This window comes from Rattus norvegicus, chromosome 9 (genome assembly GCF_036323735.1).
Source record: "Rattus norvegicus strain BN/NHsdMcwi chromosome 9, GRCr8, whole genome shotgun sequence".
Lineage (NCBI taxonomy): Eukaryota > Metazoa > Chordata > Mammalia > Rodentia > Muridae > Rattus > Rattus norvegicus.
Genome location: NC_086027.1, coordinates 98,962,161 through 98,986,751, shown reverse-complemented (window position 1 = coordinate 98,986,751; position 24,591 = coordinate 98,962,161). Strand labels below are relative to the sequence as shown.

Below are 24,591 nucleotides of genomic sequence, written 5' to 3'. Positions count from 1 at the left end.
CCATAGTCTTGCCTCCTGAGATGTCACCGTGTCGTGTCTGAGTAGAACCACTGGGCATGCCCGTGGCTCAGGCAGAGGCGTGAGGTAGTTCACACTTGTCCTTGTGTTTAATGCTCATGTTGCTGAACTTGAGGGCCTCAAAGGTCAAATGAGGTCTTCAGGGTCTACCCTCTGTATCTAGTGGCCCTGTCTGGTCTGAGGGTTCAGCCTTATAGCACCTTGGTTGGCTCCTGTTCAGAGCTGAGCCTGCCCCTTTTGTGCTTAGTGAGATTGTACTCCCCCCATTTTTTTGTATATGTGCTCGCTCTGGGAGCACGCACATTTAAGAAATGTTTTCAATTCTCTTTTTGCAGATTGATGACCACCATCTCCATCCCAACCCCCCCCCTCCAATCTCTTTTGCTTTTGACTCAATATCAAAATGTGAAGTTGACAGGGCATAGAGAAAGAGAGGAAACATTACCGCGAAGATGTGTCTGGCTGTCCCTTTCCTCCCATTAGGGTTCCTCTGTGTCAGCGAGCCACGGTACACTGATTTCCGATCAAAAGAACCACCGTCAATGCCTTTGGGAAAGTAGAGGGGAGACAATGAACCAAAGACCTAGCCAAACGAGTTCTTGTCTATCTCAGACATTAGACAGCGTCATAGATGTGGGCATGTCTTTGTCGAGGTTTCACACTGCGGCACACGTTGCAAGAAGCACTCAGTGATGGTGTAGAAAAGGAGTTCAGAAAGCTTCTACCTCTTTTTTTTTTTTTTAAGAGGTGGAGCCACTGAGAAAGGAGGCGGGGCCAGTAGGAAAGGGTGAGACCAAAAAAAGGGGTGGGGCTAGTAGTGTTCAGGAGGCGGGGCCAGTAGGAAAGGGTGAGACCAAAAAAGGGGTGGGGCTAGTGTTCAGGAGGCAGGGCCAGTAGGAAAGGGTGAGACCAAAAAAGGGGGTGGGGCTAGTGTTCAGGAGGCGGGGCCAGTAGGAAAGGGTGAGACCAAGAAAAGGGGTGGGGCTAGTGTTCAGGAGGTGGGACCAGCAGGAAAGAGATGGGGTCCGTGAATAGGCGGCAGGGCCAAAGCTTTTAGGTCACTGGAAGTAGAGTTTGTCTTCTTCTCTGTGGCCCTGGAAGAATAACAGGGGGCTTAGGATACTGGGGTCAGGAGCATATGTATCTTGTGTCATGTAATTTTGTGACAGGACAATGGGCCTGAGGTGCTGGCACTCTGATCCTCAGGGCAGAAGTCTCTTAGGCTTGTGGCTGCAGAGTTGGGGGCCTTGGCCACCATCCTTAATCAACCGTTTGTGTTTAGATGCAGGGGTTGGACAAAAGCCTACACCTGCATGGTTCCAGTAGGAATCTCTAGAGCTGGAGGGAAGTGGGGTTGGCCTACAGTGTTCCAGAGTGCTGGCTATCTTTCCAGACCCATATTCAGTGATGTGCTCCAATCAGGCCTGACGCTGCTCTCCTCCCACTTCCCTCCCCTCCCCTCCCTTACTTTCCCCTCCCCTTCCCTTGCTTTTTGAGAGCTGACTTATGGACACATGACTATGATGTTATTCCATTCCCAGGAGGGAATTCCACCTGATAGAGTTGTCCCAGGGATCACAGCACTGAGTGGGGAGGATGCAGCTCACTTTGCAGGCCTATAGACAGCCTTGTGGACCCGCTAGGGTGCCATGCTGACCCTGCTAGACCTAGTGATGAAACCACGTTGGCTTCATGAGGGCACTGAGATGGTGGTAGTATAGAACCAGAAAGAAACCCCTAGGCCCACAATGGCCTGGCAGAGAGACACTCTGGCTTTGGGTTGAATGTGAGTGGCTTCTTGATGGGTATCAGTCTGTCCTTGAAGCCAGACACAAAGAGGACTCAGGCTCACCTCTGTCTTCTTGTTCCAGAAGCCCCCAAATTTCAACAGCCATTCCTTGGCATCCCCTCTCTAAGTTAACCCTGACCCTGAGGGTTCCTGTAAACTTGTCTGAGGAGCTGGGGTATCATCCTTCTCCTTCCAGTGAACCTAATGTGTGCTAAGACCTCAGTGGACACAAAGAGGAGTCTTCCTGCTCTCTGCTTCCCGTCTGGCAGGAGGTAAGGACTCTTTTTCCATCGCACACTCCTACTACCCTGGTATGCTACCCAAGTGTGAGGGGGGCACACAAACTTGACTGCCTAAACTGTCAGCCAGAATTAATCTTTTTCCTTTGAGTTTCTCAAAGGGAACTTTCATAGTGACAGAAAAAGTAACTAGTGCATATCCACGTGCCCAGGGCAAAGCTGACGTCCTTGTCACCAGAGCGACTTCAAGGTTTTCTGATGGCCAGATATTCTGTGCTTTCTATAGGGACCCTTTATGCTGGAACCATGGGGACATTAGCACCACCAGCACTGCCTGCACTTGCTCAAAGCCACCCTGAACACCGTGCGTGGGCCTTCTGGGTGCTCTTCAGAGACAGAGCCTAGGGTGGGTCCCACGGTTTAGGAGGAGTGTACAGGGCCTGGCCGGCTGTGTTCCTCCCCCGAGCACATTTCTCAGCTACAGCGAAGCAGGAGGGGGAGCGAATGGCTCTTACCTTGGCTGCTGGGAGAATACTTCCTCCTCATGAGACAGGGCACAGCCGTCGCCTAGGAGGAAGAGAACATCTCTGGATATTCCTGCCATGTAATTTGAACTAATCTGGGACTTTAGTTACCCAGGTCACCCGTTTCCTGTTCTCTGCTAAGATACAGGGATGCACACTGTCTGTGAATTATGACCAGACCCTACTAAGACGAGACGCCAGGGAACTGCTGCTTCCAGCAGCGGATGGGAAGAGTGGTGGGTTCAAATTACAGTGCTGCCCATCGCTACTGCACGCTCTGAACTCACCCTTGGTGACACCGACTTGCGGCTGTAAATCGAGCTCCTCCCTACCATTGTTGTTAGCCACTACCTCCTCCCTCCTTTCCGAGCAAACACCTCTCTTCAACACAGGAAGAAATTCATTCTCTGTTTGCCCTTTGCAGGAGTGGAGAGTCCGAACGGCCCAATTACCACAGAAATCTTTCCCAGTGTCTGGGATTCTCCGTGTGTCCGGCAGCAGTTTCTGCAGGTAGAGCTTGGAGGCGGGGCTTTGGAGGACTTGGGGGGATCCTCCGGATATCAGGACCCAGGGCCCAGTCAGGACCCTGCCGTTATTTTCATACATTTGACTTTGGCCAGACACTGACTCTCTGAGCCTCAGTTCTTGTGTCACTATTACAAGATGTCACTGTCCACCCAACTGGGTTCTGTAACACAGGTGAAGCGTGGACAGAAAACAGCACTTGGGACCCATAAACTGATGGCTGGACTTGCCCTGTGGCTTAGTGGGTACCTGGGCCAGGGTTGGCAGGGCCTGGAGCAGGCCTGGGAACAGCTCCCCAGTCCTGTTCCTAACACCCCTTAGACACGTGGACCTTCCTCCCAGGCCTCCTTCACTCACACCCAGTCTTCCGTGTGCTGACCTCATCCTTGGCCATTTTCCCAATGCTGTTCCCAAACACCACTTGGCTCCTCTGTGTTTTCACCCCTAACAACCAGCAACAGGTCAGAGGGCAGGCTGATGCCTAAGGCGGGTGGGAAAGTATCTGGGAACACATGTGGCTCTAGCAAGACCCTTACTGACCCTTTACCTATGGAAGAGTAAAAGCCCCACCTATGTTATCCCCGAGTAAGTAAGTGGGGTGTTACATTCCTGTCCTCAGAGCTGCTTTATTTTTTCCGTATGTATGTATGTATGTATGTTGTATGTATAATACATCATACAGCTTTCTCCCTGCATGTATGCCTGCAGCCCAGAAGAGGGAATCAGATCCCATTACAGATGGTCGTGAGCCACCATGTGGTTACTGGGAATTGAACTCAGGACCTCTGGAAGAGCAAACAGTGCTCTTAACTTCTGAGCTGTCTCTCCAGCCCCCAGAGCTGGTTTAAGAACTGAGCCAAGGAGCCTGAGTGTGCTTGACAGAAGTTCCTTCCACCTGTCCCTGTGTCTGCACCTTGCTGGGATCTCTGGGGTTTCCCCATTAGGAGCTGCCCTGCCCCACCTCTGTGGCTGTCCGGTCACTCTCCCCACCATCTCTCAGCACCCGCTGTTCTATGAGAGTTGCCTTGAAGGTGGTGGTGGAACATACCTTGGGCACCTTGGCTTGGTTCTCAGGGTCTGCAGGTGGAGTCTTTGGGATCCTGTCAAGTTTCTCAGTAATCCGGGGAAGAAAGATCTGGAGACCAAGGAAGAAATTATCACCACCTTGTTGAATGAACCATGACACCCAGAGTGGGAGTCAAGCAGGGCTGGGAGGATCCAGGACAGTGATCTCTGTAGATACTGGTCAAGTTGGGACAGAGCATGTCCCCCACCTCTCAAACTGCAACCTGTGGTTCTAGGCAAGGCTATGGACTCAGCAAATTAAAACAGACTTTCCACTTCAGGTACCAACAAGCAGTTTCTGCCATAGTATGGACTTGAGGTCACACAGGGTATACTTACATGCGTAAGTCAGTTTTATATTTTTAATCTGAAACACCACATTGACCAGACAGTAAGGAGTTAACCACTAATCCTACCTACCTAGATAGGTCCTACCTAGGGACCTCACAAATCATTCTTCACTCTTCTACCCCGATACCCTCAGCATCACTTTCAGAAACCTCTGACTGGCCTTGGGGATGGATGCTGGGTTCTGGTCACCACTGTAAGGACAGGTCCAGTGGCACAAGCCTGTCCTTCAGTTTATTCTAGCCACGCCCATTTCAAAATGCCAATGTGTCAAGTCCTCAGTCACCAGGCGAGGTTTGCCTACCAGGCCTGCGGTTCCACATACGGAGCTTTATTTATGATGGGCACGCGTGCACTATGTGTATAGGACAGAGAGCAACCTTGGGTGTCACGTCTCAGATGCGACCTAACATTTAACTAGCTAGCTAACTAACTAGCTAACTAACTAACTAACTAACTAACTAACTAACTAACTAACTAACTATAAGTATAACTAACTAACTATAACTAACTAACTAACTATAACTAACTAACTATAACCAACTAACTATAACTAACTAACTAACTAATTAACTAACACTAACTAACTTATTGACAGACGTAGGGTCTCTTACTGTGCTGTAACTCTCCATGTTGATGAGGGGGGCTGGCCAAGGAGCCCCAGAGTTCTTCCTGTCTCTGTTTCCTCAGTGTTGGGATTATAGTGTGCACCAGTACTACTGTCCCTGGCTTTTATTTTCTTCTTGTTCTTGCAAATTCTGGGGATTGAACGCATGCCATTATACCTGTGTGTCAGGCACTTTATAGATTTCCTATCTTCTCAGCCTATAAGGAGTTTATTATTAATTTTTTTTTCTTTTTTTTTTTCTCTTTTTTTTCGGAGCTGGGGACCAAACCCAGGGCCTTGCGCTTGCTAGGTAAGTGCTCTACCACTGAGCTAAATCCCCAACCCCTTATTATTAATTATTAATAGTCATAATATTATTAATGAATAAGTAACAGATGATTTAAAAGCTCCCACAGGAGTCCAGCTCACCAACTGGCTGTGGCAAACATGATTAGCGGTATCAAGAAAATCAGGACTTTCCCTTTCTGTGTTCCTGGGAGCTCTTGAGGGGGCCACTGTAGGCTACCAAGGAGGTCCTTGGGGCTCACAAATGTGGTGCTCCATTCCTCCACCCAACTCACCGGGATGCCTGACCTTCTCCGAGGCTTTCCCGAGGGCTTCACTGTGAGTCCTGCTGCCCTCAGAGCTGCAATTCTGGACTCAATGTCTGAGACCTAGGAAAGAGAGATGACAGATGAAAGATGACAGAAGACAGGTAGACAGACAGATGCCATCATCCAGTGTCCCATCTCAGATCATAAAGATCCCCAGCTCAGAATCCTAACCACAGCCTGGCCCTGGGGTTCCCTCTGCCTTCCTCCCTGGTTGTCAGAGACTCCCTGGATGTCTCAGGGTGCTGGGCACTTTCTGGAGGCACAGCTGAAAGGCTGACTCCCACATGTAGGACGATGTGTATGTGGGGGTCAGCTCAGATTGATCCTGACCTGGTCACTTCCTCCTACCACTACCAGAGCCTTCCTTGGCCTGTCCTCACCTCCTTGGCCACTCTTCCCACCGAAGCCAGAGGAAGCATCTAGATGCGGAAACCAAGTTAACTGCTTCCTCCTCCGTTTCATTTTATCATGGAACTAGGGCTGAACGGGAGCCTTGTACACGCTAAGCACATGCTGCACCACTGAATGACATCACCTGTCACTCCCCTCATTTCTTTTCTGTGCTCCTTAGGGCTCTCCATCCACCTCCTTCCTCTTCTTCACTTTCCCATCACTCTGTTTGCATTTTGGGGTCTCACGGCCAATCCATGAACTTACTAAGCATGATACTACCCCAGTGCCTTTCTATGGTCTGTTCTCTCTGCCTGGACTTCCATCCCCTAAGGCAACCCTTTGAGGTCAGGACTCACAGGTTGAGGATCTAAGATCATGGGAAAACATTGATATTTACATTACAGTTCATAACAGTAGCAACATTACAGCTATGAAGTAGCAATGAGAACATTTTGTGGCTGGGGGGGTCACCACAACATCAGGAACTGTGTTAAAGGGTCACAGCATTAGGAAGGTGACAAACACTGCCATAGAGCTTCAGTGTCAGTTTCTCTTAACAGTGTCCCTCCCACCACCGTCTCTAAGTAGCCCTCCCTGGGCGCTCTGTGGGATAAACCGCCATATTGTCCTCCTCACTGGATCAAGAAACTTTGTTTCTTTTCATGTTTCGTTGTGGGAAGAGACTCATTTTGTTGTTGTGGTGGTGGTATATTTCCTCCCACAAAGGATCTAAGCTCCAGAGTCAAGCTCTTGTGCTGAGGTCTTCACAGCTGTTGCCCGTGTGACTACACATGTCAGCCACATGTCAGAAGGGAACTCTTGAAGAAAAGGCCATAGCCTAGGTTCAGACCTCTTCTCTTTCCAGGACTCCAGGGAGAAGATACTGCAGTTGTCTCTGGAGAAGACACTCCATCTGTCCCTGGAGGGCCTGAACATGCCGGCTTGCCCGGGGCCTGCACACTGTTGATTTATCTCTTCCCCAAACCCTGCAGTCATTGCTCAGGCTCCTGAGGACCCTCTGCCGAGTCCAGTCATGGACCCTGCTATCCTAACCTCTCAGCTGGTGTCTAGGCTCCACTCATGGGATGGGAATGATGACAATGCATGCCTTTCTCATGGCTGAGAAGCTTGCCGGCTCTCCCCAGGTTGAGCAGGGGAGTGGAGAGGTGGGAAGAACCCCCAAACTTGCACTCTGCTCCTCTCCTCGCTACCAGGGAGGCCAGTGAGCCTGAAGGTGGGCTGAAGGGTTGTCAGGCTGCTGACTGGGTCCCATTGTCAGAACATGGGGGAAACTCCACAGGGGTGGGGTGAGCTACCTCACTTTCAGCTTGCTGAACTTCCGAGGCTGTCATGGCCACTCTATCCTCCATCTCAGAGAGCTCCTCATCCGTGCTTTTTGTAGGTTGAGCAGGGTTCCCGGGGCTCCGAGGGCTCCTTTCCTGTGCCTCCATGTGCCCTGTGTCTGTGCACACCTAGGGACAAGAAGGGTGCCACCGGTCATCAATGAAGGAGAGCACAGGCTGCTGCTGCACTGCTGAGTTCCTGTGACTGGTCTCCAACCTCTTTACCTGTGTGGTCTTCCCAAGCCCCATCCCCAAAGCCTGCAGCTAATTAGCTGCTCTCACTGCAAGGGCAGATGGCTTCCTTTGGATTGTCCCTCTTGCCCCATGCTTTGTGTGGGACCGTAAGGGAGGTCTCACCTTTGGGGACACTCCACGGAAGGGGGCATCTGGCTTGGTCTCATCTTCTGATGAGATTTCAGAACCACTGACGTTACTGGTCAGCTCCTCCAGCCTCCTCCTGAGTGTCTCCTCCTCTGTGTCAGCACTGGGGTGTGTCTCCACAGCTGGTTCCTGACAGGGCCAGGTAGGGCTTAGAGGCAGCCTTGGGAGGTGAGCCAGCCTGAGAGGACTCCAGCTCTGGTGCCCATTTAAGACCCACCCTTTGTCCTGCTTCCCCATTCTCAAAAATGTTCACGTGGATGTAAGATTTATCATCTTCACCGTTTTAAGACGTGCAGCTCAGTTTCTTATGTATGTAGCACTACCCTCTCCCATGGAACCTTCCTTCTCGCTATACCGAGACTCCATCCCCATTGAACACTCACTCCCTATCTTCCCTCTAGTCCTCCACATCTATCTATCCCTCCCCTTTCTGTCTCAGTGAATCTGCCCTTCCTGGGCTCCTTATATGAGTAGCATCAGATGGTCTGTGCTCTCTGTGGGCAACTGCTTTCACTCAGTCTAATTCCTCCAAGTTGACCCAGCTTGTAGCATTGGACAGAACATCTTTCTTGTTATGGGTGGCCCATCAGACCACAGGCTTTGAACAAGACATTGAGCTTTCTCTGGGAAAAGTGTTCAGAAGCAGAGGGCCTATCCTCCTCCACCACCCCTACTCCCCTGAGCCCACAACCCCTTCCATTTGTGTCCAAGCTCCAGTCCTATGTTTGTGTCACTGGGTGTTTGGCTGGGCTCAGGGGTCTGAGGACAAGGGTCTCTGTTTCTCTGAATTCTCCCTTTGTGAGACTGAGGTGAGACGCAGCAGTGTTATTTCAGCTCTACCTAGAAACTATGTTCCTGTGGGGCTTCAGTGTCTGTCCTGGACTCGCCTAGCAACAAGGACCCTCCCATTTTCCAGTTATTATGAGTCCAGGGACAAGGTTGAGGTGTCATATCATATACTCATGACACTTTTGCAACAGGGACTAATCCCTTGCAGGCCAGCAGCAAGTGGCAGAATGTTGCTGCTGTAGGAAAGAAGACAGCAGCGTGTGATGACTCAGTGGTACCATGATTCATGACCAGTCTTCTTGAGTTCCAATCAAGGGAGGCAGGCTACATGGAAGCCCATCTCTCTGCCTTAGATGAGATTTTTGAAGGACACAGAATAGCTATTTGCTTTGGCCTGTAGTACGCATACATTTCTTAGGTGGGCTTTGGACACCAGACAGTCGCCATTTCTTGGATGCCTGAAGCCATTCTCTAACATGATGTACTTGGGCCACAGAACCTGTAAGTGGTGTTATGACTTGGAATGAAGTTGGATCATAAAGGGCTGGAAAGGAACTATCAAGAACGATGTGACAACTAGCGGCTAGCTGCTGTCATTTGTCCTGGGCTGCGCTTGACTTAGGGATGAGGAAGAGGTTCGAGAATCAGGAATTTCTTCAGTGAGGCAGTGCAGGCTGGGGACGCTGGTCCAGTTTCAGCACCCATGATGTCTACATGTGTCTGAGTATCATCTCACAGCAGTTTATGTGACATCTGCCCATAATCGACCATACTGTATCACCTTGTTATTGGCCACGGAGGGCTTTATGTGGATGGGCTATGCAGGAGACCTCATCCACCCATCCATGGAGCACTGTGCATGAACCAGCTGCAAGATCTCTGAGACTCTTCCCTTGAAGCTATACTTAGGACTTCAGCCTCCCTAAATGGAAGGCTGTGGGGCTGATCTTGCTTAGCCCGGGGGATTACCTGGTCTGAGGGAGGCAGAACCACATTTTCCAGGTGGACCAGCAGATGCTCCACAGCTGACATTCGCTTGTTCAACTCCGAGATCTGTGGCAGAGGGAGAGGAGTGGTCTTTGGGTTATAGTGGACGGCCTCACCACAACCCCTACCACAAGTGTCTTCCTCCTCTGAAACCCCAAGTCCAGCTAAGGCCATTACCTATGACACGACCCCGGAAGTTACCTGTGAAACAACCTCTTTCTGACACCAAGGATACTGGAATCAAGAGAGGAGGTCAGTGGGGGTGAGAGGACTGCGTAGGAGAGGTGAGAAACCGGGCCAGATGAGGTGACAGAAAGCACTGGCCGTGCCTGTCACCAGGCGCCTCCTGGTCACTTAATGCACAGGAAGATGTGCATTAAGCAGGACACAGTGACCAAAGTCATTAGGTAGCAAGAGCCCTGGGTCACTTGTGACCCAAAGCGCAACTTTCCGATTCTTTGAGTCACCAGACTCTTGAGTCAGCCAGTCTATTAGCTCCCAGACGGAGCCAGGAAAATCAATTCCTCTTTGCTCAGCCTCCTTGCAGGTGGCCTCTCTGTATTACATTATCTCATTTACCGCTCGCCTGGCCTCATGAGAGGGAAATGACACTCACAGGGGCGGGAAGCTGCCATTGTTGGTGGGTAATTACCACAGCACTGAGAACTTAGAGTGAAGGAAGACGGGCGGGCGCACTGGAAATGTCAACACGGGTGTCTCTGAGCCCTCTGCCCATGCTTGCCCTCTATGGACAGCCGTGACTCGGGGTTCATACGGCCTGGCCCACTTGCTGTTGGTTGTGGCGGCACTGATCAATATTCTTAGTAGGTTGCTCAGCACGTCGCTTTGTCTACTCGCCCATGAGGTACAGGTGGGGGCTCAGAGAGAGGAAAAGCCATTGCCTACCCAGTGACATTACTGTCATTGTGAGCCCCACATGGAGGGAACAAGAAGGGAAGCCGCTAAGGAGCCTGGGAAAGTGGGGCCAAAGAGGAAGGCAGAGGCTGGGAGGGACCATCAAAATAATAGACTGGGCTGTTGGCTTAGGGTTCGGTGTGGCTTTCTGATGAGGCCCTGGCTACAGCTAGGTCCCGTGGAGAAGTGAGGACCACCAGGCCAGTGAGACGCACAAGGAACACAGTCAACTCCAGCTTCTGTCTGGTGTCGCCTGGAACCTGGAGCCTCTGGTCCTTTGCAGACAAACTCATAGCACAAAGGGTCTCCTGAGGGACCACAGTTTCAAGGAAGGCTGGAGTCCCCCATGCTTGCCAAAATGGAGGCAAACACAAGAGGAAGATAAGTAACCTCATTTTCCCTGTGCAAAATAAAAGACCCGGGTACTGAAGGGACATTGTGTCCCCTGCCACACACACTTGGGAGGCTGAGGTGGGAGGATGGCAAGCTTCAGACCAGACTGACATACACAGGGAGAGCCTGTCTGGCTGGGGCTATGTATGGCTCAGTTTTCAAGAGCTCACCCAGCATGCTTGAGGCCTAGTGTGGGATTTTTCCCACCCTCTCACTTCAGAACTTCTCTATCCATTTCATATGTGTGTAAACCATCATAGAAGGTTAATTAAGTCCAGGCTCCGAACTCTGCATCAATCCCTTTCCAATACAAATGTCACCATCCTCTGCAGGCAGGAGCCAGCTGAGTGTGGCCCAAACCTTGTTTGAACATGGAAATCTCTCTCTCTTCTCTCTCTCTGTCTCTCTGTCTCTCTGTCTCTCTGTCTCTCTGTCTCTGTCTCTGTCTCTCTCTCTCTCTCCTCTGTCTGTCTTTTAATTGCTTTATTAGTTAACTAATTAAAAATTTTGGAAATCTATCTCTTGTTTTAAAGACAGAGCACACGCGGTTCATCTCTGACTATACAGTTCGTAAGTTTGTCTCTTGGGAAGCTCTGCCTTCAATCAAAGTTAATTATAATTCTGTGTATTGTCACAGAAGAACCAGGTGGTTACTATATTTTAACTTTAGTCTTAGAGACAGATTCTGGATATGGAGTCTTAGCCAGCTTTGAGCCTGAGTTCCTTCGACAGTCGTCTCTCAAGCCATCTGATTAGCCACAACCACAGTTCTTTCCTTTATTCTCCCCATTAACATTTTGAGGAACTGCCATGCTTAAGTAGTTAACTTTATGTTATACAGATTCACTCCAATAAAGCATATACATATATATACATATGTATGTATATATATATTGACATATGCCTATGCTATAGGCAATTTTATGTCTAAAAGTGCTAAAAGTTTTAATGTTTCTAAACTGAAAGAGAGAGAGAGAGAGAGAGAGAGAGAGAGAGAGAGAGAGAGATCCAGAGAAGCACAAAGATAGAATTCTCCCAAGCCTCGTTACCTGAGTCTCAGGCACAGTCCGTGCCCTCCGCTTGGTGTGCTGGGAGGCTGCCCTGGGGCCCGGGATGCTGTCTTCATCAGAGGTGTCCACATCAGCCAGGTACTGTGAGGGCAGCTGTTTGCCCTTGTTATCATCTATCCCTTTGGAGAAAGATAGGGTTTGAATTGGAGTCAAGAGTCAAGAGCCCAGGAACATGTTTGCCCCGGGGAAGCAAAGTTAGCCATAGCCATGGGGCCCTGGAATGGCATTTCCACCAACGGAGGAAGAAGCTTTTCAAACCCTTTCCACACACACCTGTGTGGCCACTGAGGGTTGTTTCTCATTCACAGAGTTTTGTGGGTGAGAGTCCCCTGCAGAGTGGCTTGAATAACAATCCTGAGTCCTAGGGGCAGGTGACCCCTCATATTGTGTCCTCACCAATAATTATCCACCACCTTTGCTTGGCCCAAATGATACCTCACGCAACAACAGAGAGACCAGGAAGGACGTATGCAGTGACGCCTTCTCCCTCCAGAAAGTTCAGAGCCCACGCCATGCCCTGTGTCTGATGCGCAACAGGTCCCATCCTGCATTATGAATCCTGCCCAGAAACTGCCTGAGTAACATTGCACCCCTTCCAACACAGCCTGGGAGACCCTCTGCCAAAGACACTCCGAACCCAGCCCATACTCTGACTCCCTGTGAGCTGTATGTTGCTTTAAGATGTTGAGTTGGTCACATTTGTCAGCAGATGTGACCAGCTCATTTAGTCCCTACAAGGTTGGGGTTAGCTGCTTGTCCTAACAAGGATGATGAGAGACAGAGAAGCCATTATGACATGGTGACACCCTAGTGTCACATCCCTGCTCCATCAAGAGAAGACCTGGCCACACTCTTGACACTCCTTACTTTACTGTCACTGTCATAACAACCCTCTTGCCCCCACTCCCTATCTAGGAAATGTTGTGTGAAAACTCGTGCGTGAGAATCACTGGCTGCAGAAGCCTAAGTTCTAATCTTGAAACTTCCCAAATGTAAGGGCCTTGGCTTGGCATTGCTAGGTCTCTAGCTCCTGGCTTGGCTCTTCCACGTGCTCCAGGGTCATAGCATCGTGGGAGGGAATATAAAGTAGTATCACCGGGTCAACTTATTTACTCATAGTTTGGGGAACAAGCAGAAGCCCACTTCTATCCAAAGTCCCCAAGACCCTAATCACTGGAAGGAACATGAGGTTACAGTCTCTAAAGACCTCCAGGGAGCAGTCAGATCTTCCTGAAGCAGCTGCCCATGTGTGGCCTCATTTACTCTGATCTGTGCCTAACTTAACTGTTGAACCCAGGACTCAGCTCTTTGGGGCATAGGCTTGGGGATTCCGCTTGGAAGCTGACATTTCTGATAAAATCTAATGGAACCAGTTTCCTTCTCTTGCTCCTCCTTGTCTCCTGATGAGTAGCTACAGGCCCCTAGGTGGGACCGGCTCTACTGATCTTCCAGTGGAGCTTTTTGGACTTGGTGGTACTGTAGACGTTCTGAGGGAAATTGACAGTTCTCTACCCTATACCAGCAGCAGTGGGCTAGGGATAGCTTAACCCCTTTCCTGATAGTTCTAGGTATCGGAGAGAAGCACTGATCCCAGGGAGGAAAGGGTCTATGGGGTTTCCTGAAGGACAATTACATTAAAAGAATTAATCAGTCTATGTAAACTGGGGGAAAGGCTTGCTTCTTAGGCACGCCTCCCCCCATCAATGCTCCTCCCCATATCTCTGAAAGAGGCAGGCTGGAGTACCTACCAGGCATAGCTGTGGTCCCAAAGGTACTCTTGCAGGATGTTGCAGGCGAGTGCAGTTCAGTGTGAGCATCCTCTCCAGAGGGTAAAGGGCTGTATGGCTGCTCCTCAGGACTGGGGTAACACCCTGAAGCCCCTGCACCAGTCTCCTCCATGCCCTCGGGCTCCAGAGAGGTGGTGTCCTCAGAGTAGGGCTCACCTGAGAGGGACTGAGGACATAGGCTGTCATTTTTGGCTGCTCCACTAGCTGAACACTAGATGGCCGTGTGGTCTGGTACTGTGCTAGTCATCTGTTTTCAAACACTGCCAAGAACGCTTAACACCCTTCTGCTTCATGTCTGGGACACTGGGGTTCCCTGGGACACTGTGCCCAGGCATGATACAGGAGACAGAAATATTTCTGAACAGCTAGGGACCCAGGTTTACTCAGGCTAAAGCCTCAAAAACACTCCCATGAAGATTTTTACTTCTTGGGAGAGAGGACATGGTAACTGTGTCTACTTTAGCAATCCTTGACGGTCAGAGGTCAAAGGGTGGAGGTGAGGTTTTCTGAGCAGCCTGCCCTTGGGCTGAGGGGGTCTGCGTGGTGCTGTCATCCCCAAGGGATCTTGATGTTCAGGGTTCCCAGAGGCTACTATCCCAGCATCTCCACAGTCTGGTCTTGGCTGGTGGAGTGGCATTGTTTCTAGGGGAGGGGGAGAGTTGTAGGGACAGGGCCTATGGTCCAAGGCTCCTTAGGGGCTGACTTCTCTGGCCCAGCTGAATCCAGTAATGTTTGAGCCCAAGAGCTACTGGAGGGTTCACAACAAAACAACGTGCCATGGCCTATCAGAGTGCCTCCGCGTGCTGGGCATGGACTCTCCTCTTAAAATCAACCCCGAAGGGCAGAAATGAGGGGATAAGGTTTCAAAGAATTCTAAGGACCAAGGTCACGTGGTTAGCAAGTAGTGTGCAGTAAAAGGGGCGTGTTCATGTATGAGACTAGCCTATGAAGTGCATGAGGCCCAGGTAAGGTCCAGGCATAGCTCAGTGCTGGGTCCCGACTGACTCCTTGGTGGATGCCACTGTCCATTCTGCCCTCCCGAGTCCTTATTTCTAGGCTGAGCATTGACCGACCACTTTCCAGGTTCCAGACTCACCTGCCCCGCCTTACATTCCTGTCTGCCCCAATCTTTCCAAGTGTTCTGCTCAGTAACCTGAGAAGCTGTTCCTGGGAAGATGTGAAGCTTTTGAACCCTATGATCCCACGGCCTGTCCCCAATAGTCCCCTCACCTTGAGAGTCTGATGTGACCACCTGTCTATATGACACTGCGGCCGGCCCCAAGTGCAACTCCAACTAGGGCCCAAGCACTTCCCTCTCAACTCAGGTTCCTAAGAGGGGTGAGGGGGATGGGCAGACACCAGAGTGCACTGACCTGCAGGCTCTGGGCAGACTCAGGGACTGAGGACAGGCCCAGGGTGTGGCTGCAAGGCTGTATCGAGTGGTCTGAGTCTTCTTCAAAGTCCACGTCCCGGAAGGAGAGCAGGCGTTTTTTCTTCTTGGGTATAAGGTAAACAAGACTGATCAGACCCCAGCCCCACACTCAGCCTCCAGACAGTAGGCAGCCATCCCTGGGGACACTCACCTCTAGCTAGAAACTGACCTAAAGGAGCTCTGAGGTGGCTGTGTGGTCTCTACCTCATCAGAAGTAATGTTGTACCCAGGGACCTAGCTGTGCTCTAAGGAAAATGAGTTCTTGGCCTGCTAAGTCTGTCTAGGGTGGGAGCTGCTGCAGGGCTAAAGGTACCCCAGACAGAAGGCATCCTGGGACTTTAGGTATCTGTACTCACTGACTGAGGGGTGGAGGTAGGTCACCACTCCATTTTCTTTAGATGTATGATTATTACTTTATAAACCCCACCCCTCAGTACAATTACTCTGATCCTTTAAATGCGTGTTTTATTGTAGAATGGTCTAGACATTGGCTGGGTTGCATGCTGTGGGCTCAGCAAATGGTGTGAGTTGGATCCTGTGCAGAAGATGGCTGTGTGCCTGGGGCCTTTCTCAGATCTGATTCCACAGCCCTGTCACCTTCAAAGGGTTCAAGGCCCAGCTCCCATTCTCCAGCTTACTTCCCTCTCTCTGACTCTTATTGTCATCCTGTCCCCAAACCAAGGCCCTGCCTGGCTTGTCTCCACCACCCAAAATAATTGAATGAGAAGAGAAACAACCACTTATAAAGACAAGGCTTATAATCTGAAAGGTGCAAGGGCGGCTTCCATGCATATCCCTTGAGCCATCTGGGCACAGGTCTGCCCTCCTGTACACTCTGTCAGAGCACCTGGGTGTCCCAGAATGCCGGTCAGTCACGATTGGCCTTGCAGTGGGTTTTGTCCATCTGTACCTTTTTTTTTTTTTTTATAGTTCGGAAGTGAACACTGGGCTCCCATGCTTAGGAGCCAGGGGCTCGGGAGGGAAGAGTTCAGGAGGGAGGAGCTTATGGAGGAGAGAGGAGCTCAGGAGGGTAGGGCTTGGGGAGGAAGGAGGATACCAGGAGGGAGGGGCTTATGGAGGAGCAAGGAGCTCAGGAGGGAGGGGCTTAGGGAGGAGGAAAGAGCTCAAGAGGGAGGGGCTTATGGAGGAGAGAGGAGTTCAGGAGGGAGGGTCTTATGGAGGAGAGAGGAGCTCAGGAGGGAGGGGCTTAGGGAGGAGGAAAGAGCTCAAGAGGGAGGGGCTTAGGGAGGAGGGAACCCCATGGTCAGGGATGAGGAGCCACTGAGGACACAGAAGTTTTCAGGTGGGTATGGGGTGGGAGCAAGGGAGAAATGCAGATGCCTGAGGTATGGCATGTCTGGGAGAGGCATGAGGATGGGCAGGAGACCTATGGAATTTATGGAGACAGACAGTGCCTGGGCAGGACTTACTTTGCTGTTGAGGGACTGGTCTTTGGCCTTTGTGTCCAGCTCTCCATCCTCATCTGTCTGCTCACTGTCTCCATTTCCTTCTTCCAAGCTTGGCTCAGATCCACCTGCAATTTACAGGTGTTTGGCTCCGCCCACAGAAGGCCAAAATGGGGACAACTTAACTGTCTCTGAACTCATTTTTCCACGCGCCTGCCAACCACCATCTGTGGAGGTTTGAATGAGAGTGGCTCCCATAACCTCATGTGTTTGAATACCTAGTTGCCAGTTGGTGGAACTGTTTGGGAAGGATTAGGAGGTGTGGCCTTGAAGGAGGAGGTGTGTCAAGGACTTTGAGGTTTCAAATGACTCCTGCCATTCCCAGCCGCCTCCTTGCTTGTGTCTCAAGATGTGAGTTCTTAGCTCCTGTCCTAGTATCAAGCCTGCCTGCCTTCCTGCTCTCATAATCTCCTGCCATGATGGTCATGGACTCCAACCCTCTGAAACCATAAGCCCCAGATAAAGTCTTCTATAAGATGGTGTCTCCTCACAGCCAAGATATCCTCTCTCCTTCCCTTTCTCCTTTCTTCTATTTATATATGCTTCTACCTAGCTAGCCTGTTAACCACTGTATACCTGCTCATCTTTTTTTCCAATCCTTCCGTCTACCACTGACCCATTGAGCCATCCAGAAACCCTGCCTAGCATCTTTGTCACTTTCTTTTTTTTTTAAAGGTCATTTTGGTAGCTTCCATATAGCATTGGAATAACACTTACAGCTCTATTCTTTTTTTTTTTTAAGATTTATTTACTTTTATTTATGAGTACACTGCAGCTGTCTTCAGAAGACACCAGAAGAGGGCATCGGATCCCATTACAGATGGTTGTGAGCCACCATGTGGTTGCTGGGAATTGAACTCAGGACCTCTGGAAGAGCAGTCAGTGCTTTTAACCGCTGAACCATCTCTCCAGCCCTCTTTGTCACTTTCACAACAGTGCACTACTGTCCTAAGGTGAACCAGGGCTTGAATGGCTATGGTGTCTCAGGTTTTGTCACTACAGTGGCCTTGGTCACTTGACAGACATTTTCATCCATCTTCCTGCCTGATGCTCTGCTGCCTATGAACAATCACCTGCTCGAGGGACAGAGGGACCAGATTCCTGGTCTTGTATAGCTGGGCTGCTGGGGCACGGACCTGGGAGGCCCTCAGATGGACTTTCTCCATCCCATGGCCACCCTGAGCCTTCAGAGAGCATGGGGCAGAGGTGTATTGCAGGGTGGCGGAGTGGGAGGGGTCTGTGTCAGCAGAAGTAAGCATTCAGGTTTTGGAGGCATCAGCTGACTTCCTGGGGTGACATCAAAAGCTAAGCCATCCCCCCTCCCTGCTCAGCCTTCAAGATCCTTTCAGATATGGCATTTGACCTCTCTCTACACTGAGGATATTGGTCCCAGCCTCCCTAGTCACCTGTCTCCTCTGGCAGTCATGTTATGTGGTTTTCCACGTTCCTGCCTCAAAACAGAAATGTTTTCATTTCACTTGATTGGGAGAAAAGAAAGCAAACAAACAACAAACAGACAACAAAAATGGAAGGCAGTAAATACTGCCAATCGGCCAGGAAAACCTGCATGCAAATATAGGGCCTCGGTAAGGAGGGGGGCGGCTGGGTACCTAGCAACAGGTGAGAATCATTTTCACACCAAGGCTGCTCCCCACAAAGAACCCATGGGTGGAAGGCCCCAGAGACAAGCCTCATTCTTAAGGTCTGCAGTGACACTGTGCCCAGGCTGGGTCAGTTCTCAGAACAGTACTTTGCTATTTAAGTTGGTTTTCCCTTTGTCTTTAAGAAAGTCCCCTCTAGGAGGACAAGAAAATGGCTCAACTGCTTGCATAGGGTCTGAGAGTTCCCAACACCCACACTGGGTCGTGGTGTGTTTCCCGAGTACCCATAACTCTAGCTCCAGGCTGCCTAATGGTCTTCTTTAACCTCCACAAACCTGCACTCGTATGTACAGTCCCCACCCCACCCCAATGGTTAATTTTTAAAAATCTTAAAAAGAACAAGAAAGAAGAACGTGCCTTCTCCTTCCTTGTACGGGAGCCAGCTAGGGAGACTGAAGCCTTTGTGCTGAGAATCCCTGCAAGGAAGTGCTGCTAAGTTGTTTTCTGTTGTCCCACAGCGCCACCTGCTGGTCTTAAGGGCAGTAATTTTTTGAAATTGGCAGGTTAACGCAGTCAGGAAGCTTTAATTCCCACAGTTTTCAAGATAGCCAAACTTCTGAAACTCAGTAAACTTCTAAGTGATAGCTCCTTGGTCTTCAAAATGGAGTAAAATTTTAGAAGCACACACACACACACACACACACACACACACACACACACACACACACACACACACACACCTAATGACTTCACATATTGGAGATGTTTACAGCAAGCTGGAAACCCCAGGGAGCTGGAACAGCACAAGGGCACCAGAGAACTGCGCCCCCCACAGGCGCCAACCAACACCGTTCTAAGGGTTCTTCAACATTAAAGCGTGCCTGGAACTTCCCCAGGCCAGTTCCCCCCTTACCTCCACCCTGCAGCCGCCCGCAGAGAGACCGGATCACTTTGGCACTCCCAAAACGCTTGAAGCGAGCTCTCACGTGCTGGTAGTACCATTCCAGGGAGCCAATCTTCAAGACTCTGCGGGGGAGATGGGTGCAGCCTGAGGCAGTGTCTTCCCTCCCCCAGTCCCCAGCCACACCCGCCAAAGGGACACACCGGGCTCAGACACCATTAGGGGCGCTCTATCTCCCTCTCCTCACCTGGCCAAGTGGCAGGGGTCGCAGAGCCAGCCCTGCTCTTCTGGGTGGACGTGGCTGCAGCTTTTGCAGACGAAGAGACCACATTCTAGACACTGCCGTCTGCTGTTCACGAGTAGCCGGTAAGGCTGCAGGCAGCGGGCACAGTGGGTCTCATTCAAATGGGCTGTGTCCGACAGCAACTCCCTCTTGGAGCTCTCCTTTTGGATCTTGCCCTTCAGCCCCCTTGGAAAAAATGACATAAGAGATACATCAGACGGCTTGTTTCTACAACCGCTGTGTGAATGCACGCAGTGTGAATGGGCACTTCGCATGCAGAGGACAGTGGCTGAAGCTGAGAGAAAGCACCCACGGGCTCATGGAAGGGACAAATAGGTCGGACTTAAATCATACACAATTTTGATAGGCTAGAGACGAAACCTATGATTTTCACAGAAAAGGCATTGCCTTTAAAACATTTCTGTGGCATTTACGATTGAACCCTGTGCCCTCTCTTGTGGATAACAGAATCCTGAGGAAAAGTCAGGTGACATTTCCCCAGCAAGTGGTTTAGGGTGTCTCCAGCAAGGACCAAACTGAGGCCCAGGACTCTCCTTGCAGAGCCTGATTGAGGTGCTTGGCTTGGAGAGGCTCCAGACAGGAATCACCCTGTAGCCAGAAGTTCCAGGAGAAACCTGTTCTTCGAGACTATCTGGTTTGAAGTAACACAACTTCCTGGTGAGCCGTCCAGGTGGGACCAGCTGCCACCACTGAAGATGGAAAAATGTCCCCCAGATCCCAATGAATGTACCCCTTTTGTTCCAAGCTTCACCCAATATTTGCCAAACATAATATTTTTAGTTTTAAATGGGATAATGGTAATCTGTCCTTAGTGAGAAAAATTAGCAAGACACTGGGTCCACTGTCTCCTGAGGACATTCAAGCTTTTAATTTCTATGGGGTTTGAAGTGGCAATGGCCCACTTCAATGGGCCAACAAGAAAAAGAAGGGTATGCATAGGAGAGACAGAAAGACAGAGAGAGACAGACAGACAGACAGACACACACACACACACACACACACACACAGAAGGACAGAGGGACAGAGACACAGACACAGAATAGCCATAATTTTAACTGTTACATTGTTTTTATACAGTTTTGAATTAGAATACAATGTATTGGGTGTCATCATGGTTTCTTCACTCCTGCCATGATACTCTGTTCTCTGCTGTGTCTTCCCCTCCTCCCTGGAATCTGCTTCCTTTCCCTTTCTTAGTTAATCCCTATGTACACTTTTCTTTAATGGACTCCAACACCCTTTCTATTTCCCACCTCCCTCAAGATCACTTCCTCCAGCCAGGCAGGCAAAGTGGTGCACACATCTTTAATTCCAGCACTTGGGAGGCAGAGGCAGGCAGAGCTCTGAGTTCAAGGTCAGCCTGGTCTACAGAGCAAGATCCAGGACAGTCAGAGCTACACAGAGAAACTCTTTCTTGAAACAAAACAAAACAAAACAAAACAAAAACAAAAATAAACCAACCAACCAAACAAAACCACAAAACAAAACAAAACAACAAAACCAAGAAACCAAACCCCTCTCCCAGACCCCAAACAAATAAACAACAAAAGAGTTCTCTCTCTTTCTCCCCTCTCAGGATCCCTTTTCTAGTTTTGTGACCTATAAACACCCAAATGTAAACGCAAATAGTTGCATAAAAATGTAAGCCCTTGTCTTTCTGAGTGTGACTGGTTTCACTTAACATAAAGATTTATGGTTGCATCCATTTTTCTGCAAACAACATGCTTGCCGTGTTCTTCATGGCTGCCTAAAATTCTACTGTGTACACACACCACATAATCTTTGTTGCTTCATCTGTTGACGGCCATCTAAACTGGTTCCATTTTCTGGGGATTTCTAACACTGCAGCAGTAATCAGGGATGTACAGGACCTTCTGTGGTGTGCTGACTCAGAATCCTTTGGATGTGTGTCCAGGCTTGGCACAGCTAGCTGAGGTCTTATTTTTGGAACCTCCATATTGCCTTCCACAGTGGCTGCAACCAGTCTATATTTTATGCCAGCAGTGAACCAGGGATCCTGTTTTCCACATCTTTGCCAGCACTGGCTGTCAGTTGTTTTCTCAGTGGTAGCCGTTAAGACTGGGTGAGATGGGATCTCAAAGCAGTTTTTGTTTGCATTTCCCTGATGCTCAAGGATGCTGATCACCCTTTGAAGTATCTACTGTGTTTATAGTTCTTCTGAGAGCTCTCTCTATTAAATTCATCAGTCCACTTATTGATCTCCGATTCGGTTTTTGGTATTTAATTTTTATAGTTCTTATGATGTACTTTTCTAACCTATTCTATTCTATTCTATTCTATTCTATTCTATTCTATTCTTAGCTGTGCTGTTAATCTCGTCCTGCCCCTAGTCTATGGGCTCAATTTTGTCTTAGGTAGGAACATATAAGAAGAGGCCCAGTGTCTACAGACTTGGCTGCACCCACCATTTCAGACATCAGAACAAAACATCACTGAATAGGACCAACTAGCTACTTGCCCTGGCTAGTTTTTATGTCACCTTGACACATACTAGAGTTATCTGAACTGAGGGAACCTCAATTGAGAAAATGCTTGCATAAGATTCGGCTGTGGGACATTTTCTTAATTACTGATTGAAGAGGGAGGGCCCAGCCCATGTGGGCGGTGCCATCCCTTGGATGGTGGTCCTGGGTTCTATAAGAAAGCAGGCTGAGCAAGCTACGGAGAGCAAGCCAATAAGCGGCACTCCCCCTCATCCCCCATGGTTTGTGTATTAGTTCCTTCCTCCAGGTTCTTGCCCTGTTTGAATTCTTGTCCTGACTTTCTTCCATGATGAACAGTGCTGTGGAAGTGTAGGTCAAATAAACCCTTTTCCCCCCGAAGTTACTTTTGTCCTAATGTTTCATCAAGCAATATAAACTGTAAGACAACTTGTTACCAGGAGTGGGGTGTTGCATTGCTGTGACAGACCTAACCATGTTCTGGGGAAGTCTGGGGAAGGACTTTCGAACTAAAAGTGTTGAGAACTCAGCTGTTCTGTTTCACAGGAGACCGAGCTTGGAAGTATGAATGCTGAAGGAAATGCGGGAGATGGTGGCCTGCCTTGTGAATAGTTTAAAGACTATTGGGGGCCATTTGTTCTTTTGAATTAAGAATACGATTATGTGGTTCTGGTTAGGTGGGGCTGAAGAATGAAGAGTGACTAACGAGATATCAGAACGATTGAAGTGAAACCGTTGTTTTGCTGGGCCTCTTGATGCTGGTCAGCTGAAGTGATAAATTAGCAGTGATTAAGAGGAGGCCAGTATGGTTGAGGTGAAATCTGCTGGGGGAGTGTTTCCAGAGAGTCAGCACATAAAAGCAGTGCTACAGAGGCAATCAAGGTTTTGCCTTGCACTAGCAGCTGAACCCCATGACTGAAGAGGGAGTCTAAGGCTAGACTGAATAATGTAACTCAAAGTCACTCAAAGGAATAGTGATCCTTAGGAGGCAACAGAAAGGAAAGAGTTAAGGGGTAGAGGTAGAGGCTTGAAGGTAGTAAGTAGGTAAGGAATCCCTGTCAGGGATGTGAGTGAAGGGGTGTGGCAGCCTTCCTGAAGACTCTGGGAAAGGAATGGTCCAGGTGGAAAGGGAACTGTTGGGGAGAACGTGGGGAAGGGGATGTGTGAATACAGGAGACAGAGGCCAATCAGAATCCCACTGATGTCTCATCCTGATGCTAATAATCTCCAGCCCTGGCAGGCAAATGACTTCCTCTGTCAGCAATTGCTCTGGGCTATCATTGTCTGCAGGGATGCTGGACCAGCCGAGGGTGATTTTTAATTTTAATGTTATTTTAAGTGTAGGGTTGTTTTTACCTCAGTGTTTGTCTGTGCACCATGTCCATAGGCCTGGTGACCATGAAGGCCCGAAGAAGGTATTGGACCCTTGGAACTGGAGCTACAGATGGTTGCAAGCCATCATGTAGGTGCTGGGAATCGAACCCAGTTCCTCTGGAAGAGCAACGAGTGCTCTTAACTGTTCAGCCGGCTCTCCAGCCCCTTCTGCTGACTTTTAAATATGCCCCTTTGCCTGTCTGTGTCTCATGATGACAGGTCTTTCATAGATTATCTCAGGAATTCCTGTGTATTTGCAGAGATCAGAACTGCACACCTATTTGCCTTTCTGGGAAGGTTAGCAGGTCTAATATTTGGTTAGTGGGCTGCGCCCTTTGGACAGGATGTGCCATTTAAGTGTATTTCAGTTACTCCCTTCCCTAGGACACGAGTCCCTGAGGCTGGCTATGCATCACTTGGTTGCTCTTTGTGGGTTTTGAGGCTGTCCAGTGATTCCCACCACAGCCTCAGCTGAGCGTTGGACCTGACACACAGAGGAAGAGATATTGAGAGGACTTTAAAGACTCAGACACAAGGCAAGGCAGAGTGCAGGCTCTCAGTCCCGCTGAGGTCTCCTTTGTACATAGTGTCAGGTGACTCAGGTCCAGGATGGGGTGTCCCAGGAGGGAGGGGCTCACAAGTGGAGACTAAGTTGGCTGTTCTCGGCAAGGTTTGCTTTGGCAATGCTATGTTTGTGTAGTATAAAAATAATAACATGATTATATTTTCTGTCCTTTAAAGACCCAGGTGACTCATGCAAATAGGGAATGCATGGAAGATAAGAGACACACCTCTGGAATTCTCTATCAGTTTAGGAAAATGGGACAAGGGAACTGTACTGCAGAGGTCAGAGGGATGTCAGAGGCATGTGGCTGGGAGACGTCAGGTTGTGGGAGACCATGGAATTAAGCAGCCAGCTCCTACAGCATGTTTCAAGAGAGAGAGGGAGTGAGGGAGGGAGAGGGAAGGAGAGAGAGGGAGGGAGGGAGGGAGAGAGAGAGAGAGAGAGAGGTGTCTCTTGTCTCTCTGTGCGTCTCTGTGTGTGGTATGTGTATATATGTGTGGTGCGTGGAGTCTGTGTGTGTGTGTGTGTGTGTGTGTATGTATGTATGTATGTAGTTTATAGACTAAAGGAGACTAAAAAGATAGACAATTGAGCTGGGAATCCTATAATTCCAACACTGGAGAGCCTGAGGCAGGAGGATCTTGATTTTGAGGCTGGCTTGAGCTACATGGTGATACTACCATCAGATGTAAGAGAAGG

At 49.6% G+C, this 24,591-nt stretch overlaps 1 protein-coding gene across 4 annotated transcripts in view; it reads right to left on the bottom strand.

Annotated features, from left to right (window-relative positions):
* Mlph (melanophilin) overlaps nt 1-24,591 on the bottom strand; it is a 35,531-nt gene that overhangs the window by 3,815 nt on the left and 7,125 nt on the right. Inside the window, exons 3-15 of one of the 4 annotated variants that reach the window (XM_006245404.5) lie at nt 19,435-19,656; nt 19,200-19,312; nt 16,650-16,753; nt 15,161-15,283; nt 13,749-13,953; nt 11,980-12,119; nt 9,605-9,688; nt 7,823-7,975; nt 7,439-7,594; nt 5,697-5,789; nt 4,144-4,230; nt 2,562-2,613; nt 464-564 (exon numbers count right to left, since the gene is read on the bottom strand). In XM_006245404.5, coding sequence (XP_006245466.1) covers nt 464-564; nt 2,562-2,613; nt 4,144-4,230; nt 5,697-5,789; nt 7,439-7,594; nt 7,823-7,975; nt 9,605-9,688; nt 11,980-12,119; nt 13,749-13,953; nt 15,161-15,283; nt 16,650-16,753; nt 19,200-19,312; nt 19,435-19,656 — 1,633 coding nt within the window. The remainder of the gene's footprint in view (nt 1-463; nt 565-2,561; nt 2,614-4,143; nt 4,231-5,696; nt 5,790-7,438; nt 7,595-7,822; nt 7,976-9,604; nt 9,689-11,979; nt 12,120-13,748; nt 13,954-15,160; nt 15,284-16,649; nt 16,754-19,199; nt 19,313-19,434; nt 19,657-24,591) is intronic. The other 3 variants (NM_001012135.1, XM_063267315.1, XM_063267316.1) reach the window with 3 other exon arrangements.